The 21,646-nt window shown below is 43.6% G+C and overlaps 1 protein-coding gene across 3 annotated transcripts in view; it reads left to right on the top strand.

Annotated features, from left to right (window-relative positions):
• The window catches only part of adam22 (ADAM metallopeptidase domain 22), a 493,639-nt gene that overhangs the window by 382,545 nt on the left and 89,448 nt on the right, over positions 1-21,646 (top strand). For all 3 annotated transcript variants that reach the window (XR_013576156.1, XM_078538421.1, XM_078538420.1), the window contains exons 22-23: positions 5,038-5,157; positions 10,188-10,356. Coding sequence is in view for 2 of the 3 variants with exons in the window: in XM_078538421.1 (XP_078394547.1) it covers positions 5,038-5,157; positions 10,188-10,356 (289 nt within the window). In the remaining variant the exon portion in view is untranslated. The remainder of the gene's footprint in view (positions 1-5,037; positions 5,158-10,187; positions 10,357-21,646) is intronic.

Here is a 21,646-nt window from a genome sequence, read left to right as displayed (position 1 = left end):
CTTAAGTTGTCAGGTGCCATTTTGTGTCGACAATGGAACACAAATACTATGGTCAGCTGACAGAAAGCAGCTTGTGATAAGGAACATTTATTATCTCACATTTTGTCAGTCAGTCAGTTAGTTTGGGAGACAAGGAGACTCTGAGGAAAGAAATCTGGCCCAGTAAAGACCCTGCCTAGATTCCACAAACAGGCAGAGAAGTGGGGCTAACCTTTTACCTACCATTTTGAAGAACCAAGCCAGATCTTCACTGCAGGGACTCGACTACATCTCGACTGGAACAAAGCCAGAAACTTGCTGCTGCAAGTGGTAAGCCACTGCAAAATCATCACCAGAAACTTCCAACCTTTATTTCTTCAGTGAATCAAAAGAGAATCATCAGGCTTGCAAAGTTTCAAGCTTCCAGCTCAAAAGCCTCAAGTATAACAGTGCATTTTGGATTTGTTGAAAACCTAAGGGCAAGCTATCTCTTTTATAATCATCTTTCCTTTTGTGCTTGCGTGTCTGTGTCAGTGGGTGCTGTTATGAATCCATTCAGGTTTTGAGAAATACCCTTGAGAAATTTTCCTTTTTAAACTAAGGAAAAAACTGTCTTTTGTCCATTCTTGACAGTCACAGCACTCAAGGGGTTAAAACATGTTTTCTTTAAAACACATCTAAGTCCAGCCAGTCAAAAGCTGAGAAAAGGGGGAACCATCCTACTATCCCTCCCCTGTCTAACAGCCTACAGGCTAACTTTTTATGATTCATGTACAAGGACACCCAGATCCCTCTGTCCTATAGCATTCTACAGTCTCCCTCCATTTAAATAATATTCTGCTTTTCTATTCTTCCTGCCAAAGAGGACAACCTCACATTTCTCCACAATATACGACATCTGCCAATTTTTTTGCACACTCACTTAGCCTATCTATATCCCTTTGCAGAATCTTTGTGTCCTCTTCACAATTTGCTTTTGTACTTGTCTTTGTATCATCAGCAAATTCAACTACAGTACAGACATTCCTTTCATTCAAGTTATTAATATAGGGCGGAATCGTCCGGTCCCATTAGCGGCAGGCATCATGGCAGGCAGGGGGAGACAATTCAGCAGGAGAGGCAGAAATTGATTTCACGTCAGCACGAAAGCACAACGGGATCATCCAATGGTGCCTGACACGCGAATCCCACTGGAGGCCGGCATGAACCCAATTTTCGTCCCGGTAATGGGGTGTAAAGTAAGGCCTGACAGGAATCGTTCCCCCCACGCCAGCGGGAAAACACGCCAGCCCAGAACACATCTGGACAAGTGTGACGTGCAGAAGTCAGGACTTACCATTAGGGCTTTGCTCAGATTGCGGACATCTGAGGAGAAGAAGATACTCGACCCTGGAGGAACACGTGCATCGCATGCTGGGTGGATTGGCATGAACACGGCTCCACCGCAAAGCAGCTCTCGGAAGGTAGGAGGTCTCCGTTGAAGCTTCGGGTTTGTTTCAGAACATCACAATCTTGGCTATGGGCTGCTACGGATGATCGGCAAGGTGGGGGCTGGGGGAAAGGAAGGTCTAGCTGTGAGTGGGAGAGGAAGGTGTACTGGCGGGGGTGGGAAAGGGAGGTCTAGGTTTATTGGGAAAGGAAGTTGTACCGGGGCAAGGGACGTGGGAAGTGGGGGGGGGGAAACGAAGGTGTCAGGGGACTTGAGATTGGGAGGTGGAATGAAGGTGTCGGCAGGGTGAGGTTGGGATGGGGAAGGAGGGCATCTGCAGGGAGAAGGGAGTACAGTGAGAGGAGGGTGTAACGGGGGAGAATGCTGTAAATGGGGAGGTAGGTGTAAGGAGGGAGGAAGTTGTAAGGGAGCGAGTTTGGAGGGGGGAAGGTGCCCGGGGGAGGAAGGAGTATGGGGGGAGGGAGTGGGAGTGGGGGGGAGGGACACGCTGGGAAGGGGACATACAGTACGAAAACCTGCCATTTCGGCCGGTGGGTAAAATGACTTTTGTCATGCCCACTACTGCACTCAGTACAAATTTGGGACGATTCCACCCATAGTTGAGTCCTCAATACTGATTCCCATGGTATTCCACTCATTACAGTTTATCAACCTGAAAATGACACATTTATCCTGATTCTCTGTTTCCTGTTAGTTAACCAATCCTCTAACCATGCTAATATATTACCCCAGACACTATGAATTGGCCTGAATCTTGGTCGGCATGCGGGGGTGGGCCCCGCTCGCTGATGCATAAAATGATGCGTGGTGACGTCAGGCATGTGTCCCGATGTCACCGTGCATCATTCCGATCCTCAGTTCAGCGGATGCGCAGTGGAGTCAGCTGCGCGCCCGCCGAACTGTCAAAGGCCTATTAAGGCCATTAATTAACTAATTAAACTGATTCTCAGGGCTGCCTGTCCAGTTTTAAGGTTGGTGGGCAAGCAAAGAGCCCAGGCAGCCTTCGCATTTTTCATGGAACCTTAACCACGGGCAGGATGAGGTTTCATGTAGGTTTTATAACTTTAATAAAAAATTTTAATAAAATTCATAGACACGTCCTAGCTCATGTGACACTGTCACATGAGGGGACGTGTCCGGATAATTTTTTCAAATCTTTTTTTCAGGTTTTCACAATGAAATTTAATTCCCTGAAGCAACTCCATGCCTCAGGGAGATTTCTGCGCTCTTTCACGCGCATGCATGCGAAAGAGCACAGGTCCTGACTCTCCCTCCTCCCCCGGCCCATACAGGGAGCGCTGGGCACTTCAGGGTGCGCGTCACACTGGGCGGGCCTTAATTGGCCCGCCCACGTAAAATGGTGGTGCGCAGCTAATCGCAGATGGCGATCGGCTGCACGCCTGCCTGTGCCTGCTCCCGCTCAGCCCACACGACGGTGAGAAAATTCTCCCCTATATCTACTGGTTCCCTTTTATCTACCCTGCTTGTTATATCCTCAAAGAACTCTAATAAATTTGTCAAACACAATTTCCCTTTCACAAAACCATGTTGACTCTGCCTGATTTTCTAAATGTCCTGCTACTAATTCCTTAATAATGCATTCTAGCATTTTCTCAATGACAGATGTTAGACTAACTGGCCCATAGTTTCCTGTTTTCTATCTCTCTTTCTTGAATAATGATGTTATATTTGGAGTTTTCCAATTCACTGGGACCTTTCCAGAATCTAGGGAATTTTGGAAGAATACAACCAATGCATCCACCATCTCTGCAGCCACTTCCTTTAAAATCATGGGATGCATGCCATCAGGTCCAGGGAGCTTTGCAGCCTTAAGTCCCATTAGTTTTCCTTGTACTTTTTTTCCAGTGATCATAATTGTTTTAAGTTCCTCCTTCCCTTTTCCCCCCTGCTTTATGATTATTCTTGGGATTTTTTTGTGTCTTCTACTGTGAAGATAGATACAAAATACTTGTTCAAAGTCCCTTTTCCTTGTTTCCCATTATTAATTCCCCAGTCTCATCCTCTAGGTGCCAACGCTCAACATTTGCTACTCTTTTCCTTTTTATATGTTTGTAGAAACTTTTACTATCTTTTTATATTTGCTTGATAGTTTTCTCCCCAATTTCTCTCTCTTTAGTCATCCTTTGCTGGTTTCTAAAATTTTCCAAACTTCCGGACCATCACTAATCTTTGCAGCATTGTACACCTTTCCTTTTAATTTGATATCATCCTAAACTTCCTTAGTTTGCCAAGGATGGTGCATCCTTTGCACAAAGTCTTTCTTTCTTAATGGAAGATATCTTTATTGAGAGCTATGGAGTATCTCTTTAAATATCTGCCACCGCTTCTCTACCCTCCTACATTTTAACCAATTTTCCCATTCCACTTTAGCCAACTTTCTCATCATATCATTGTATTTGCCTTTAAGTTTAAGAGACTAGTTTCAGACTCAAATTTCTCACCCTCCAACTGAAAGTGAAATTCTGTCATGTTATGATTACCCTTACCTAGAAGATCTTCTTCTGTAACGCCGTTAATTAATCCTGTGTCATGACACATTAGCAGGTCTAAAATAGCCTGTTCTCTGGTTGATTCGAGGATGTATTATTCTAAAAAACTGTCCCAACTACACAGAGATAAAAACAAAAAGCTAAAAGCTACTGCGGATGCTGGGAATCCAAAACAAAAACAGAATTACCTGGAAAAACTCAGCAGGAGGGTCATGAAGACTCGAAACGTTAATTGATTTCTTCTCCACCGATGCTGCCAGACCTGATGAGTTTTTCCAGGTAATTCTGTTTTTGTTTCTGTTTTTGTCCCAAATACACTCTGTGAAGCCATTCTCCAAGTTCCCTTTGCCAATTTGATTCATCCAATCTCCCACAATTCTTGCAGAACCTTTCTTACATGCCCCCATTATTTCTTGATTTATATACTGAAAGCCCAGACCTCCACTGATTTGTTTAAACTGGACACAAGGGAAAATATTGCTGGACTGACAACTTTTTTCCCTTAGATCTATTTTGTCAATGGCTCAGTGTTTATTTACATATGTTAAAGTGCTTATAGTTTCTGCAATTGATACTTTAAATGTCTGTTTTTTTTAGAGTTGTAGTAACAGCAGATTTTTAAAGAATGTTATGAATGGCTGATGTTTAAAGATTTTTGTAACCACACATGCCAATGTTACTATAGGGTTCATTGGTTTTGTACAGAATGTATACTGGGTGAATGGGCATGAATGTTGATGTCACATTGATGTCAGCTACTAGTGATGCACTGTTGGATTTCAATGCAATTTACATTACTGCAAAAGAAACAGAAGTGAAGTTAGCCATATCTCTTTACAGAAGTTAATTAAATAAATGACTCCACTCATTCCTTAAGTAATTTGAATTTTAATTCTGTCTGTTTACTTCAAATTCAGCCAATGTTGCACACAAGTAGTACTTACTGTTACATGGTTCCTAAAAGATTAACTTGAAGCAAAATATGCAAATTGAAATTGAGAAATGTAATGATCCGCTTGTAAGTATGAGCAATTAAGTACTGTATACAAAATTAATCTTGCATTTAGCATGAACCTGACTGCTTTTGATTTGATCCAGAGATGTACTTTGTGGTTATCTGTTGTGCGATGATACCACCGGTGTGCCAAGAATAGGAGAACTCTCAGGTGATGTGACGATCTCTACCTTCTTACAGAAACACAAGCATATCAACTGCAGGTAATTTACTATACCTCTCATATACAAGGTACAAAATAACCAGGAGAAGAAACTGTAAAATGAATTCACAGTATTATTTTCCTCATAAATAGCTCATAAGAGCAACAAGGTAAATTTTCCAGTCCAGGGCCTCACACACAGGTGCAAGTTGGCAAATCAGGCGGTTCATTTTCCAATGAGCATTTTGAGCTAAATTAATAGATCTTTATTTTCTGGAGTTTAGAAGAATGATCTTATTGAAATGTATAACATTCTTAGAGGGCTTGACAGGATAGACCCTGAGGGACTGATTCCCCTGGCTAGATACTATTCATCTATGGATTATAATCTCAGCATAAAGGGTTGGTCATTTTGGACTGACATGAGGAGAAATTCTTTCATTCAGAGGTTTGTGAATCTTTGAAATTCCTTATCTGAGAAGTTGTTGATGTTTAGTCATTGAGTATATTCAAGACAAATAATTTTTGGACATTGATGAAAGCAAGGGATATGAGGATCAGGTGGGAAAGTGTGTTGAATGGTGGAACCAGCCTGAGAACCTGGGCAGCCTACACATGCTCCCAATTATAATATTCTTAAAAATCAGGTGCTAAGGCACCTTTAATGCACTTTCTGCAAGAGGACCACCAGATCAAAGAAATCTACGTTTCCCACTGGCCTCCACTGTGCCATTATCAATTACTAGTTCACTTTCTGTCAATGGCACAGCTTTCCCTTTAATGATAATCTGTAGCTCTTTAAGACCTGTTTCTGTACTTGGATTTCCAGAAGGCATTTGATAGGTTGTCACATCAAAGGTTATTGTGGAAAATAAAAGTTCATGGTGTAGGGGGTAATATATTAGCACGGATATAAGATTGGCTGGCTGGTAGAAAACAGAGAGTATGCAAAAATAGGTATTTTTCTGATTGGCAGGATGTGACGAGTGGAGTTAATGACTTAGATGAGGGGAGTGAAGGCATGGTAGCTAAATTTTCAGATGACAGGAAGAGAGGTAGGAAAGTATGTTGTGAAGAAAACATAAGGAGGTTGCAGATGGATATAGATAAGTTGAATAAGTGGGAGAAAATCTGGCAGATGGAGTATAGTGTGGGAAAATGTAAGGTTGTTCACTTTGGCAGGAAGAATAAAAAAAACAGAATATTCATTAAATGGAGAATGGCTGCAGATTTTGAGGTGCAGAGGGATCTAGGTGTTCTAGTGCATGACTCACAAAAAGTTAGTATGCAGGTACAGCAAGTAATTAAGAAGGCTAATGGAATGCTATCCTATATTATGAGAGGAATTGAACATAATAGTAAGGATGTTATGCTTCAGTTAGGGCATTGGTGAAAGCACATCTCAAATAGTGTGTGCAGTTTTGGTCTCCTTATTTAAGGAAGGATGTTAAAGCATTGGAGGCAGTTCAGAGGAGGTTTACTAGATTGATACCTGGAATTGTCTTATGAGGAAAGGTTAGACAGACTGGGCTTGTTTCTGCTGGAGTTTAGAAGAGTGAGGGGTGACTTCACTGAAGTATGTAAGATCCTGAACAGTTTTGACAAGGTGAGCATGGAAAGGATGTTTCCTCTGGTGGATGAGCCCAGAACTAGGGGGCACTGTCTTAAAATTAGGAGTTGCCCTTTTAGGACAGAGATGAGGAGAATTTTTTTCTCTCAGAGGGTTGTGTGACTTTGGACCTTTCTGCCTTAGAGGCGGTGTCATTGAATATTTTTAAGGCCGAGGTAGGTAGATTCTTGTTAGACAAGGGAATCAAAGGTTATTGGGGGTTGATGGGAATGTGGAAATCAAAGCACATATAGATCAGCCATGATCTTATTGAATGACGGAACAGGCTCGAGGGGCCGAATGGCATGCTTCTGCTCCTATTTTGTATGTTTGCATGGATTTTATGCTCCCAAGACAAACTTGCTGCCAGTGAAGCTCTTCTTTATTTGAAACTTAATTTTGGGCATTGAGATGCAAAGTTTAGCACAATTTCTTCCCACAATGCCAGCCACAAGTTCATCAGCATCATGATCATGTACAGGATTGATTTTTCTAACAGTAAATCTCTCATCCCCTTTTACAGAAGAGCTGTCCATAATTTTTACTTTTGGCTGGGACAGCAAATTGAAGATACCAATCAGCTTGCTCATTGTAACACCACCCGAACCTCAAAGGAAAAAGAAAATTGAGTGGGGTACATAATCGTGATGCTGGTGTTCTGTCCCTAATGAAAATGAAAGCCTCTTTTAGGCTGCCTCCAGCCATCAATGATAACAGTTAATAGTGACTGCCTGTAGTTTCACAGTGGAATCAAATGATTTCTTAAGATTTGCTCATTTAGTCATTTTAATTGAATTCATTGTCATGCTTGATTGGCCATATATTGTGCTCTATAGTGTTTGCAATTAATTACAATTGAGATGCTTATGAAACATTTACTTTACATTTCCGCTCAATTGTTAATGTTTTGCGTAGTGACATCATTAAATTTAATTTTGCACTCATATGTTTTTAAATGAACTATTTGTCATTCAAGCTTAACTTCCCACACAGTTTTTACAAAATAGAAAGCATAAATAGCACTTTTTTGTAATAAAGCATAACATGTATTTCAATGTTTTTAAACATATAAGAAATGTAGGAACAGGAAAAAGCAGTTAGGCTCAACAGCTACTTTTTTACAGTGTCAACATATTCATTAATTCCCTTTCTTCTCCAGAAAGACATATAATTGTCTCTTGAAACTACATACTCTGTATACTTCAATGGTTTTCCCTGGTAACTCATTCCACAATTCTATTACTCTTTGGGTGATTAATATCTGCCCTTCTTATTCATATTTGTTAAGTTGTCACCTGATCTTTGAAACCTTGACTATAAATGAACACTTTGGCCAATTTGGTCAGTTCCCTTCATAATTGTGAAAATTTCAACTAAATAATCTTGAAATCCTCTTTGCCAAAGAAATAAGCTCAGTTACCTTAACTGCAGCAGCTGGCCTCATACAGTTTAGCTAGCAAACCCAAGTCATGCTGCTGACTGCACCTTGCAGTTGTAAGAGCAAAGGACAACTAATTTGTAATGTCAAGAGAGTGGGTAGGACTGTCCACTTACTCAAATATTGGAAAGAGTGAAAAATGAATTTATAAAATTATGTGGCGGTCCAGTGGTGATTCCTAAAATATGGCTTGATACAAAACTGGACACAGAACTGTAGTATAACTATCACCAGTGTAAAGTCCAAGTACTTGGGGTTATCTAACTTAAATATTTATCTCTCACTTTAATGCACCGGGAAGTCCCCAAGTTATATTACCTTTTTTTGCTTCAATGCACAGCTTGTGCAACTTCCTAATAATGTGAAATTAGACATTTAACTGCAGGCTTAAGTTTCTGATACCTGGATCACCTTTGTTGTTCTGTCTCTACCCTTGTAAGTGTATTATTTATGATCAGATGATAAGAACTAGATACAATACTCCAGATGACCTGGCTTTCTACAACAGCAGAAGACCACTTTTGATTTGTATCTTCTCCATCTGATAATGGAACCAAGCAACTAATTGTTTTATTTTATTTCATCCTAGCTCTCTAATATACTCATGGCCTCAAAAGTTTATGTACCACGATAATTGAATGCATACCCTCTATTGGTTCTTATCTTCCCTGTCAATTATTCCACAATTATCCACATAGAATTGCATCTTCCATCTATTAGTCTAGTTACTTCAAAGATCTAACCACTCTGAATCTGGATCATATTTTACTTTCTACAGCCCAGCCAAGTTTGTGTATATATTAAAAATATATGATGTTTCTACTTACGACAACTCTGTTCCCTGTATTGCTGTCAATTAATATCTAGTATCACACTTCACCTTCATCACTCATCATTAGTCACAATTGTGAAAACTTATCAAAAGGTTTCTGAAAATCCAAATGTATCATAACAGCTGTCTTCCCCCTGCCCACCGTATCGGTAGTGTAAAAGAAAGCAATTAGTTTGACTTGACGAGCAGGATTTTCGGGCCCCACCGGGGTTGGGAAAGGAGGTGGACGGGATCCAAAAATATCAGCACAGGCAGATTGTAGATCTCCTGATATGTTCGTCATTTTGACCAAGGTGGATTTGAAGCCCGACAGGGCCGCCTATTCCCACAAGGCAAACAATGAAGCTCATTTAAGCACTGTTAAGGGTGGGTAATGGCAGCCGATGGGCGGGGCGGGGGGTCAGGGGGGCAGTTCAACTGCGGGGAGGCAGGCACTCAGTAGCAAGCCAGAGTGTCAGCGCTCCAACAGGCTGGACTGCCGCCAGTGCCCCACCCCCTTACACCACCACCTGCCTGGGTGGGGGTGCTGCCAAAGGCTACCCCATAAAAGGGATTCTACCACTTTCCAAATCCCCTCCCCACCCTGGCTCTGCAATTCCTATTTTTTAAATGATTTCTAAAAATGAAGTTGTTAAGGAGGAACCTCTCAATTGCTTACCGTTCATTGCAGCCACAGCTTCTCTTAAGCTGGAAGGCCTCTGATTGGCCCTCCAGCTTTGAGAGCCAACCCACAGCGCTTAATTGGACAGGGAAGCTGTCTCCATGCCACTTAAGGGGGTACCCCCCAGTCAAATTCCCAAAGAGTGATTGTTTCCCTCTGGGGCGTAGGTTTGGGACGTTTCTCTGTAATTTTATATGCTCTACTGCACAAAACAGTATCAGGCCAGGATGATGGAAGTAATCTTTTTATCAGTGCTTTAAAGGAGAAAGTGACAAAAACTTGGCAAAGCAGGAAGCACAGATGCAGTAACGGATCCATTACTTAGCAGAGTTTCTTTTCAGATTTTGCCATTGTGAATTTGGGAACTTACTTTAGAACATTGGTCTTAATCCATGGTGTTGAAGTTCCCTGACATTCTTAGTCTAAAATAAATGAATTAAAGACTTTGATAAAGATATTTATGTCAAACTCTGTATGAGTCTTACAATGTGCCAAAAGTAGTCTCAAGAAACCCTACTACTTTGTAATATTGTTCTCTATGTATTTTCTAGTGGTGGCCATGTCATGTTAGATGAAGTCACTGATCTGGGATATGTGCAAGATGGAACCCCATGCGGACAAGACAGGATGTGCATCAATCATAAGTGTCTTCCTCTGAAAGCATTTAATTTCAGTACCTGCCCCGGAACTAGTGGTGCAAGAAAATGTTCAGGACATGGGGTAGGTTCATAGAAAAGTTCCATTATTCAACAATTAGTGCCTGTGCTGGAAACTGAGTAATTACCATCACCAGTTGGTACTGGTATCTGATATTCTTATTAATTCTGTTAACATGAATCTAGAAACTATCCTGTCTTTCTTGACCTAGATAAATGCCAATAACTAACTGGGTGAGGAATAATGTAGCTACCACCTCTAATCATATATGGGAAAAAGTAATCTGTTCACTAGTAAGCATTGGTGAATAGTTTCAATTTTACATATTTTGAATTTAAACACACCTAACAAAGCAGGTAAATTAGCTAGAAAAGTTCACTCAAAAACAATGAAACTCATGAAATTCTAATAATTAAAAATATAAAAAATAATGTTTTAACTTGTTTCAGAAGAATTTTAGACCATAACATTAAATTTTGTCGAGAATTAGTATTTGCAAGTCATTTTATTTCATTACCTTTATTTGTAAAACCATCAATTAATACTCCTAAATATATACATCTGCAGTTTGAATCTGTGAAAAACGTGCTTAGATTATTAACTTATACTGTGTAATGTACTTGGATTATGAACACATACTGTGTACAGATATAAATAGGTACACTTTTGGTGAATTCAAACATTTAGTAAAATTGATGTATAATGCACAGATTTAAGATTTTTTGGTATTGATGAGCTATTCAGCCAGCCTGCTGTCAGTTTGATGTTCCTAAGGATTATTTTATACGTCTGTCTTAGGAGTTTTTCTCTTCACCTTGGGAGACTTGTTATATTGTCATTCAATTTTTCAAAATATAATGTTGTTGCACTCTAGCTACTTACTTGTTGAAGACTTTCAATGAAACATTAAACCTGCCTTTTATGTTCACAAGTGGAGTTTTCTTGTCTTTATATTTCTGTTATCAAGTGCTGAAAGGCTAAGTGAAATATTCATTTTAGTGCCCTTGTCGGTCAAATTGTGCATCTGTTGAAAAATGTGTTAATTTAAAATATAAACATGATCTGTTTCATGTGAAATGGTCACCAATTCTTCATTCATCATTTGTTACAGGACGATCACCCAAGGTTCTATTTGGTGATACTACTTGCTCTCCTGATATGTGGACATTGGTAGTCCAGGATAATAGAACATAAGCAGCTTTCTAATTGTAACCTGCAGTGAGAGAGACTCATGTTTAAAATTTTGCAAATAATATAGCCTGAATTATTATGTCATTTTAAAATTTTATTATTATTATTTTGGACCTGTCTTGCCTGTTATGTTTATATATGCCCTCTGTATACATACTTGTAATTTTAAAATTTATTTATTTTATGTTATGCTGATTTTTATATTACATGAAGCTAATAAAAACATTTCAGTTTTGCAATCAAAGCTAAAGCAAGTACCACAGACAAACATGGACTATGCATTATAGCATTTATCTTAATCTTCTTAACTGAGAGCCCCTTTGCCAAAATAATTATCCCAAACAAATGTTTGAATTTATTTACAATAGCTTAGTTTTGTGTATAAGAGCTCTAACTAGTACAGAAAAATAAGAATCTTTAACATCCCACTATTACTGCTGATGTTGAAAAACTATGTTCAGAATTTTCCAACCTAATGATTGCTACTTCCATTGCAAAATAGGATTAACTTACCGTAGAATGTGCATGTCTCCACATTGCAGAAAATGGTAAGTATTGTTTGAGCTGAATTTATAAGACTAATGTAGAAACAGATAACATGCTATTGTTTTCAGTGAGACATGACAAATATCTCCTCAAATATCTAACTTCCTCTTACTATGATATATTATATTAACCACGTACATTTAAAATAAATGTATTAACTTATTATAAATTTCACTAAAATGATGGTTTATCACACAAGTGAATGGAGCTGAATAATATAAGGTTTGAAGGTACAAGCGATATTGCGTATGAATCATGGTTTACCATCACCTTTATGCCTTCAGTGAAATATCATTTTATATTCACAAGAAATTTTATTTTATATCAGCCTATTTCATTATTAGTGCTTCAAATGCACACTTTCATGTGGAAAAGTTCTTACTTTATCTGGATTCTGTCCATTACTTGAAAATACTGCAAGTGAAGATTATAGTGTATATAGAAATTCTGGGTAGGTAGACTTAGCAGAATGTAATACTTCATTAGTTTCCTGATTCATTATTAACATGCTTCATATCAGAAAAATAGACACAGATTTTCCCAGCGTAGGCACCAGACTCCAATGCTAAGTAGCATCATTCTGACACAAGGTCATCCGAAATGTTAACTCTACTTCTCTTTCCACAGATGCTGCCTGAGCTGCTGAACATTTCCAACACCTTATGTTTTTATTTCAGATTTCCAGCATCTGCAGTAAATTTTTTTGTTGTTGCTTCCCTGCTAATCATTCAGTTATTGGAATACCCGCTACCTCAGAGTTTTCTTTAGTACTTCTATATTTGCCTGTCATGGTGATGAAACCTGGGAGCAGCAACGCCACAATTATAGAAAATCTCCAGTTTTAGAGAAATAGCAAGGCAATTCTAAGAACTGAGGGCGGAATCAGCCGGTCCCATTGGTGGCAGGTGTCATGGTGGGCGTGAGCAGATAAAATGGCAAGAAGGCCAAAAATCGATTTCACTTCTCCGTGAAACCAGTTTGCGATCGTCAGCTCCATCCATCAACGGCAGGCCGCGTTTCCCGCCGTTGGGAACCTAATTTCAATACTTTAGCATCTCCTTATAAGCTCTGCTCACTGGAATCATACCCCATACCGCTCACACCAGCGTGACTTCAGAATGGTGTGCTTCACGACTGCCTTTATAAGGTGTGCACCTGGCGAGCTGAACTTCGAGGGGAACTCAGTGGTGAGTGCACACAACCTTGCGCAGCGTTCACGAGCATCGCCCGCAGGACATCAAGGAAGACGCATTCGGGGAGGTGCACAGGCAAGCCACCTTTGCGTGGCTGGATTTCAGTGTGGTGCCGGGGCAAGGGCTGCAGTGCGGGTGAGGCTGGGGGTAGAGGGGAGGCAAGGCAGCACTGAGTGAAGGATGTATATAAGCACATGCCGGCAGGTGTGGGGGTTGGTGAAGGGGGGGTGAAGGAAAATCTTGTCAAAAGTGAGCATTCTTCTCCAGCTGAGATAGTTCAACTGCTGCTCCATTGACATGCTTGGAGTTGGGCCTCTGAAGCTTTTCTGCAATGAAAAAGCGTGAAAGTGCCACCAAATGCACCCCTTGGGGGCAAAGTGCAAATTAATGTGCATTTGAGGGGGCAGCAGAACAATTGGCTGACTGGGCAAGTTGTAGAGCCCCCTTAAGAAAGGTGGCCATGGTGCAGTCACTGGTGGAGGCGCTCACATACCCCTGCAATGTCTTTATTAAGATTTGGACCAGTATCCCTCATGGTTCAAGCTAACAGTGCAGCCTTGCAGTGCAGATTAGCAGAATGAGCTGAGAGCAAGCATGTAGTCCAGTGGCCGAAGCTGCTGCCAATCAGTCAAGTGGAGTGGGCTGGAAGTGGGTGGGGCTTTGGACTTAATCAAGAGAGGTTCTTAGGACACCTAAGCTAACCCACGTGTCTTGCTCATTGATCCTGCAGGAGAAGAACATCAGGATCATGGAGCCTGGTGATTTTGCGATATGCCTCATGGTTTACAGGGAGCAGAGAAGAAGAAGAGAGCGATGGAGACGCCTGGCTTGGCAAAATGAGGAGCACCTCCCTCAAGATGAAGGGCAGCAGGGCCCTCTGTGTGTGCAGGTAAAGATCCACAGAGAGCTGTCGCTCGTCGATGCTTCGCTAGACCCAGGGTCTAGCTTGTCATTCCTGCAGATACCTGAGAATCAGTGTTGGTGAAGACTGCGCACGTCAAGGGAACTGGTCAATCACATATGCCACCTGCTGCAAGATTTGACGCCATGGGGGCATAGAGGGAAGCCACTGCCAGTGGCCATGAAAGTGACCGCAGTGCTCAATTATTATGTCAGTGGCTCCTTCCAGGGCTCCACAGGTGACCTGTGCGGGATCTCACAAGCTTCCATCCACAAGTATACCCAGGAGGTCAATGATGTCATCTTAGTGAAAGCACAGAACTTTGTGTATTCCTCCCCGGGATCAGGAAAGCCAGGAAGCAAAAGCACTGGGATTTGCACAGATCTCAGGTTTCCCACAGGTGCAGGGTACTATCCGTGGCAACAAGCAGTCAACTGTGTCAACTGCAAGGGCTTCCACTCACTGAATGTTCAGCTGGTGTGCAACCACCACAAACACATCCTACAGGTCTGCGCATGATTCCCAGGGAGCGTCCATGATCCCTACATCCTTAGCAGGCTTCAGATCCCTGACATCTTCCAGGGTCCAGAGAGGCTGTAGGATTGGCTCCTCGGGGGTCAAAGGCTGCCCACAGAGGACGTGACTGATGATGCCCGTGTGGTGGCCTCAGTCTCAGTAGGGCGATGGTATAACGAGGCTCATGCTGCGACCCAGACTTTGGTGGAGCAAATGATAGGCATATTGAAAATGAGGTTCCAGTGCCTCGACAGGTCTGGTGGAGCACTGCAATACAGTCCCCAGAGGCTGTCGCGCATCATCATAGCTTGCTGAATGCTGCACAACCTAGTGCTGTAATGGGGGGGAAGATCTGGCTGAGGAGGAGATGGAAGTGCTGCACGTCACCTCTGGTGAGGAAGATGTTGAAGTGGATAATGGTGATGAGATCCTCGAAGGCGAGGATGCCGGCCAGACAAGTCAGGTGCTCGGGAGGTCCTCGTAGCCGCAAGATTCGTAAAGGATAATGACGAGATGTACTGATACCCTCACCTTGCACCTGTGCATGTTTGACTCCTGTGTGGCTGATGGCAGTGCACATACTCTCAATGCTCAGGCTCATGTCATGGAGACACAGTGAAGGACCTAATAGTCGATAGATTTCAGGAGGATGATGACGACATGCAGTGAGAACACTCCATACCTCTTCACATTGCCTCTGTGAATGCCTGACCCCTGTCTGGCTGAGGGCAGCTCGCTTGCACTCTGTGATCAGGGTCAAATCATGGAGACAAAGCCATGAAATTTTAAATGCACCTGATCTTTTGTCAGCCTTCAGCCCTGTCCCCTTCAGGAACACAGCATCACCAGTCACAGGTGCTGAAGAGATGGGGGGGCAGCCCCACCTCAAAGGTGCTGTGAACACACAGAGAGAATGATGGAACTCTGTGACGCCTGCCCACAACATTCTGGCAGCAATGACAAGCACCACCAAGGTGCAGGCATCAGTAATGTGCCCAGTGAGTGTGAAGCCGGACCATCATTTTGGTCTGAAGGTTACACACTACACAGGGAAGAGGCCCTGGACTGGGACATCTGCCTTTATCTTGTGCAGGATCCAAGGTTTCACATCTGAGTGACACAAACACTGCTCAGCATAACAAGGAACCATAGGCAAGGAGACATTCTTCGGAGTTTATTTACAGTAGTGAACATTATTGACAAGTGATTAACACCCATGCCTAAGCTGTGCAACTACATCTCCTTAAACTTCCTAGCCCTTCACTATGTCTTGGTGCTCCCCCGACATTCACAGCGGAAGTGGAGGAAGCCTGCTGACTGCTACACCCTGTCTGTGATGACCTTGGTGGCCATCCTCTGGAGGGTCAGGATCTGGAGGGCTCCTGCCTGCTTTGGGTGGTCTCCTGTGGGCTAGATGCACCCCCCGCAGCCTGTGGAGCTGGAGTTGTGGGGGTCACAGGAAGAGGGGATTTGGATTGGCTGGACATTCCGGAAGTCACCTGGATGGATGGCCCTGAGGTGTCGAGCTGCTGATCCTCCTCCCTATGGGTGTCCAACGGCCCCTGGCTGACTACTTGAGGAGAAGGGGAAACTGGAGTGAGATCGAGCTGCCCCGCACCCACCTCACATTGGCATTGTTGGAGGCCAACAATGGCGTCAGCAATGGAGTTCAGCCCACGCAGCAGTGCAGGACTAATGTCCTGGACCAGGGTCCCCAAGGCAGCTGCCATCCTGCCAGTGTTGACCTTGGTGCAACGGCATGTCGGCGCTATCACCTCAGACTGAAGGTGGACAGACTCCTGCATTGTCCCTTTCAATCTAACCAGACATCCCTTCCTGATGTTCGTGTGATTGTCTTTGCAGCTCCTTTGCAGTTGCTTTGCAGCAACTGATTGAGAACTGGGTCCAGAGGCTCATCATCTGACTCGGACTCAGCAGACTCCTTGCCTCCATCAGTCCTCCGAGTGCCGGTGACCATGGATGTCCCTGCCTCCACCTGCTGTGGAACAGATTGTGTGGTGTGCTCACGAGATTGTGATCCCGAGGCTACTCTACATCTAGGCCCCACCGAGGTATGTGTCACTGCGTTGGTGGAGGGTGTGGGTGAGCGCTGTGACGCCTCTTCAATGGTGCTGCCCTCAGGGTCCTCATCCGAGCTGCTCTCAGCGCTGGGATTGGGATCACAGTTGCCTGAGGGCAACATGTCAGATGTGCCTAGGAGAGAAAGTGGAGATTATGAGTGCTTGGAAGCCAGGTTGAACACAGGACACTGGAATCAGAGTAGTGTTCAGAGAGTGATGACGTGGTGCAGGATCCTCACGTGGGTTTTGGCTGCTGACCTCACCGTCGCCACAGGAATGGTTGACATCCTCTCTGGTCAGCTCCAATGGTGGACTCTCAAACGGAGTGAGGACCTTGATGTTCAGCACTCCATCCCTTGGTCTGGGACCTCTCCCAACGATTGCGTGTGATCTTGTCCTGCATAAAGACAACATGGAGAGAGGGTGAGAAAGGCACATGCCAGGCCAAATGAGAAGGATGGCAGTTGTGCGTGTGTGCTGAGTAGTCATAGACGGGATGAGGAGGCAGTCTCCAGAGGAGATGAAGCCAGATGAAGACACGAGGGTGTGTGTGTGAGAGCGTTTGCGGTGATATCCCTTGAGCTGGCAGTGAGTCAGTTGCCAGTGAACGTTTGATGGGCTTGTGAGATGGGTGAGTTGAGATCGATGAGAGGGTTTACTTACCTGGCAAAACGGATGAGGTCATTCATCTATTTCCTACACTGGATGGCCAACCTCTTGTGTACAGCATTGGCACTGACCGCCTCTGTAACTGCCTCCTAAGCTGGAATCGTGAGACTGATGGGCCTCCTGGAGCCAGCGTGGGGGTAGAGGGCTTCACTGTGGGCCTCCACAGTATCCAGAAGGCACCCCAGGGATATGTCAATGAAACAGGGGGCTGCAGTCTTCCTGGCTATCGGAGCCATATCTTCAGCAGAGCAGTCCTGGGCTGTAAGCATTGAGAAGGATGCACGCAGCTGCAGTTTAAATATGACGCCCGACATGAGGAAGCTGTGAGGTAATGACGTGGCAGGCCAACTGGAGGCCACCCGCCACTAATCCGGCACGTTTCCCATGACTGCATAATTTATGAGGCAGGAAGGGGACGAAACGGCACGAAAGCCCACCATCGCAGCCGGCAAGTAAAACGACTTTCTTCATGTCCGCTACTGCACTTAGTACAAATCTGGGACGATTCCACCATGAGTGTGTAGGAAATTATACTCAACTCTTCACAATCTGGTGAGTGCATCACACTGTTAACAACAATACATTATTTAGTGATGTTCCATTTTCCTTCTGGTATAATGGATTTCCATGTGCAGTATTTAAAAATATTGTGCTCCAAGTAATCCATTATTAAAGGCTCTAAGATGCTATTGACTTGAGAATAATTCATTACCCAGCTACCATATGATACAAAACATATTGACCTCGGTTTTTTTATATTCTTTCATGGGATGTGAACATTGCTGTCAAGGCCAGCATTTGTTGCCCACCCCTAGTTGCTCTTGAGAAGTTGGTGGTGAGCAGCTTTCTTGAGCCACTGCGGTCCCTCTGGTGTAGATGCACCCACAGTCCTGTTAGGAAGGGAGTTCAAGGTTTTTGGCCCACGAAGGAACAGCGATACATTTCCAAATCAGGATGGTGAGCGGCCCTTGTCCTTCTAGGTGGTAGATGTCGCAGGTTTGGAAGGTCTGTCAAAGGAGGCTTGGTGAGTTGCTGCAGCGCATCTTGTATATGCACTCATTCACATTGCTGCCATGCATTGGTGGTGGAGGGAGTGAATGTTTAAGATGGTGGATGGGTGACAATCAAATGGCTGCTTTGTCCTGGATGGTTTTGAGCTTGTGTGTTGTTGGAGCTGCCAGTGGAGAGTATTCCATTACACTCCTGACTTGTGCCTTGTAGATGGTGGACAGGCTTTGGGGAGACAGGAGGTGAATTACTCATTGCAGAATCCTCTGACCTGGCTGCTCCAACCCAGTTTCTGGTCAGTTGAAGGTGGGGGATTCAGTGATGGCAATGCCATTGAATGTTATGGGGAGATAGTTAGATTTTCACTTGTTGGAAATGGTCATTGCCTAGCACTTGTGGTGGTACAAATGTTACCTGCCACTTATCAGCCTAAGCATGAATGTTGTCCAGGGCTTATTGCTTTTGGACATGGACTACTTCAGCTGTAATGAGGGCAAAACTGTGGAAATTTCAGTGTTGCTTTCAGTGATTCCCTTCTCCTCTGGAAAGTGCATTGTTGATGACCTCACAGACTGCAATCTTTAGAGATCACTGAGCTGATGAAAACTAGACCTTTTACACTGTTGATCCACCCAGAAGACAGGAAGGAAAATATATATATACATATTTACATCAATCTGGCTACTTTATAACATTATTGTTTATTTTTTTTAAACGGACCAAGACTTTACCCTATAACTCATGCCAGAGGAATTTCTAACCTTCAGAAACCAGCAGAGACCACATTATCTTTAAAGAATCCTAACACCTTCTGTGACAGCTGACAATCAAATTCCAAAGAAATGCACCAACCTGCTTTACATTTCTAAGGCAGAGCTCTGGCCAACGGAGACAGTATATCTGCAAAGGACAAAAGGGACCCTGATTCCTCTATTAAACACCTCAAGATCCCAGGAAAATACATCCTTTGTCCATCACCCAGGAAAAGAAGTAGGAGGTATGTCATGTGACCTCCACAAACTAGAACCTGTAATATTGCCATGAGGAACTGAACCCAGACAATCATCTTAACAGGTAGCAGCAGAAAGAGCTCTGCCCAGGTGAAGTGCTTGGCCCTCATAAGACCATAAGACATAGGAGCAGAAATTAGGCCATTCGGCCCATCGTGTCTGCTCCGCCATTCAATCATGGCTGATAAGTTTCTCAACCCCATTCTCCCCCTTCTCCTCGTAACCTTTGATCCGCTTACCAATCAAGAACCGATCTATCTCGGTCTTAAATACAATCAATGCTCTGGCCTCCACAGCCTTCTGTGGCAATGAATTCCATAGATTCACCACTCTCTGGCTAAAGAAGTTTCTCCTCATAGCTGTTCTAAAAGGTCTTCCCTTTACTCTGAGGCTGTGCCCTCGGGTCCTAGTCTCTCCTACTAATGGAAACATCTTCCCCACGTCCACTCTATCCAGGCCTTTCAGTATTCTAAGTTTCAATCAGATCCCCCCTCATCCTTCTAAACTCCATCGAGTATAGACCCAGAATCCTCAAACGTTCCTCATATGTTAAGCCTTTCATTCCTGGGATCGTTCTCGTGAACCTCCTCTGGACCCTCTCCAAGGCCAGCACATCCTTCCTGAGATACGGGCCCCAAAATTGCTCAGAATATTCTAAATGTGGTCTGACCAGAGCCTTACAAAGCCTCAGCAGCACACCCCTGCTTTTATATTCTAGCCCTCTCGAAATAAATGCCAACATTGCATTTGCCTTCCTAACTACCGACTCAACCTGCAAGTTAACCTTAAGAGAATCCTGGAATAGGACTCCCAAGTCCCTTTGCACTCCAGATTTCTGAATTCTCTCCCCATTTAGAAAATAGTCTATGTCTCTATTCTTCCTACCAAAGTGCATGACCTCGCACTTCCCCACATTGTATTCCATCTGTCACTTCTTTGCCCATTCTCCTAACCTGTCCAAATCCTTCTGCAGCCTCACCATCTCCTCAATACTACCTGTCCCTCCACCTATCTTTGTACCATCTGCAAACTTAGCCAGGATGCCCTCAGTTCCTTCATCTAGATCATTAATGTATAAAGTGAAAAGTTGTGGTCCCAACACTGACCCCTGCGGAACTCCACTAGTCACCTGCCACCATCCTGAGAAAGACCCCCTTATCCCCACTCTCTGCCTTCAGCCAGACAGCCAATCTTCTATCCATGCTAGTACCTTGCCTCTAACACCATGGGCTCTTATCTTACTGAGCAGCCTCCTGTGTGGCACCTTGTCAAAGGCCTTCTGGAAGTCCAAATAGATAACATCCATTGGCTCTCCTTTGTCTAACCTACTCATTACCTCCTCAAAGAATTCTAACAGATTTGTCTGGCATGACCTCCCCTTGATGAAACCATGCTGACTTTGCCCTATTTTACCATGCACTTCCAAGTATTCTGAAATCTCATCTTTAATAATGGGTTCTAAAATCTTACCAACGACCGAGGTCAGGCTAATTGGCCTGTAATTTCCTGTCTTTTGCCTCATTCCCTTCTTTAACGGTGGCGGGGGGGGGTTACATTAGCGATTTTCCAGTCCTCTGGGACCCTCCCTGACTCCAGTGATTCCTGAAAGATCATCACTAACGCCTCCACTATCTCTTCAGCTATCTCCTTCAGAACTCTGGGGTGTGATCCATTTGGTCCAGGTGATTTATCCACCTTCAGACCTTTCAGTTTTCCTAGCACCTTCTCCTTGGTAATGGCCACCATACTCACCTCTGCCCCCCCCCCCCGACTCTCTTGAACTTTGGGGATGTTACCCGTGTCTTCCACCGTGAAGACTGACGCAAAGTACCTATTCAGTTCCTCCGCCATTTCTTTGTTCCCCACTACTACTTCTCCAGTGTCATTTTCCAGCGGCCCAATGTCTACATTTGCCTCTCTCTTACCCTTTATATATCTAAAAAAACTCTTGCAATCTTCTTTTATATTACTGGCTGGTTTACCCTCATATTTAATATTCTCCCTCCTTATTTCTTTTTTAGTTGTCCTCTGTTGGTCTTTGTAGGCTTCCCAATCCCCTGGTTTCCCACTGCTCTTCGCCACATTGTATGCTTTCTCTTTAGCTTTTATGCTGTCCCTGACTTCCCATGTCAGCCATGGTTGCCTCGTCCTCCCTTTAGTATGCTTCTTCTTCCTAGGGATGAATTTTTGTTGTGTCTCCCAAATTACTCCCAGAAACTCCTGCCATTGCTGTTCCAC

Source organism: Cetorhinus maximus, chromosome 3 (assembly GCF_964194155.1).
Source record: "Cetorhinus maximus chromosome 3, sCetMax3.hap1.1, whole genome shotgun sequence".
Taxonomy (NCBI): Eukaryota; Metazoa; Chordata; class Chondrichthyes; order Lamniformes; family Cetorhinidae; genus Cetorhinus; species Cetorhinus maximus.
Note: the sequence above shows the minus strand (reverse complement) of the source record. Positions and strands in the feature narration are given on the sequence as shown.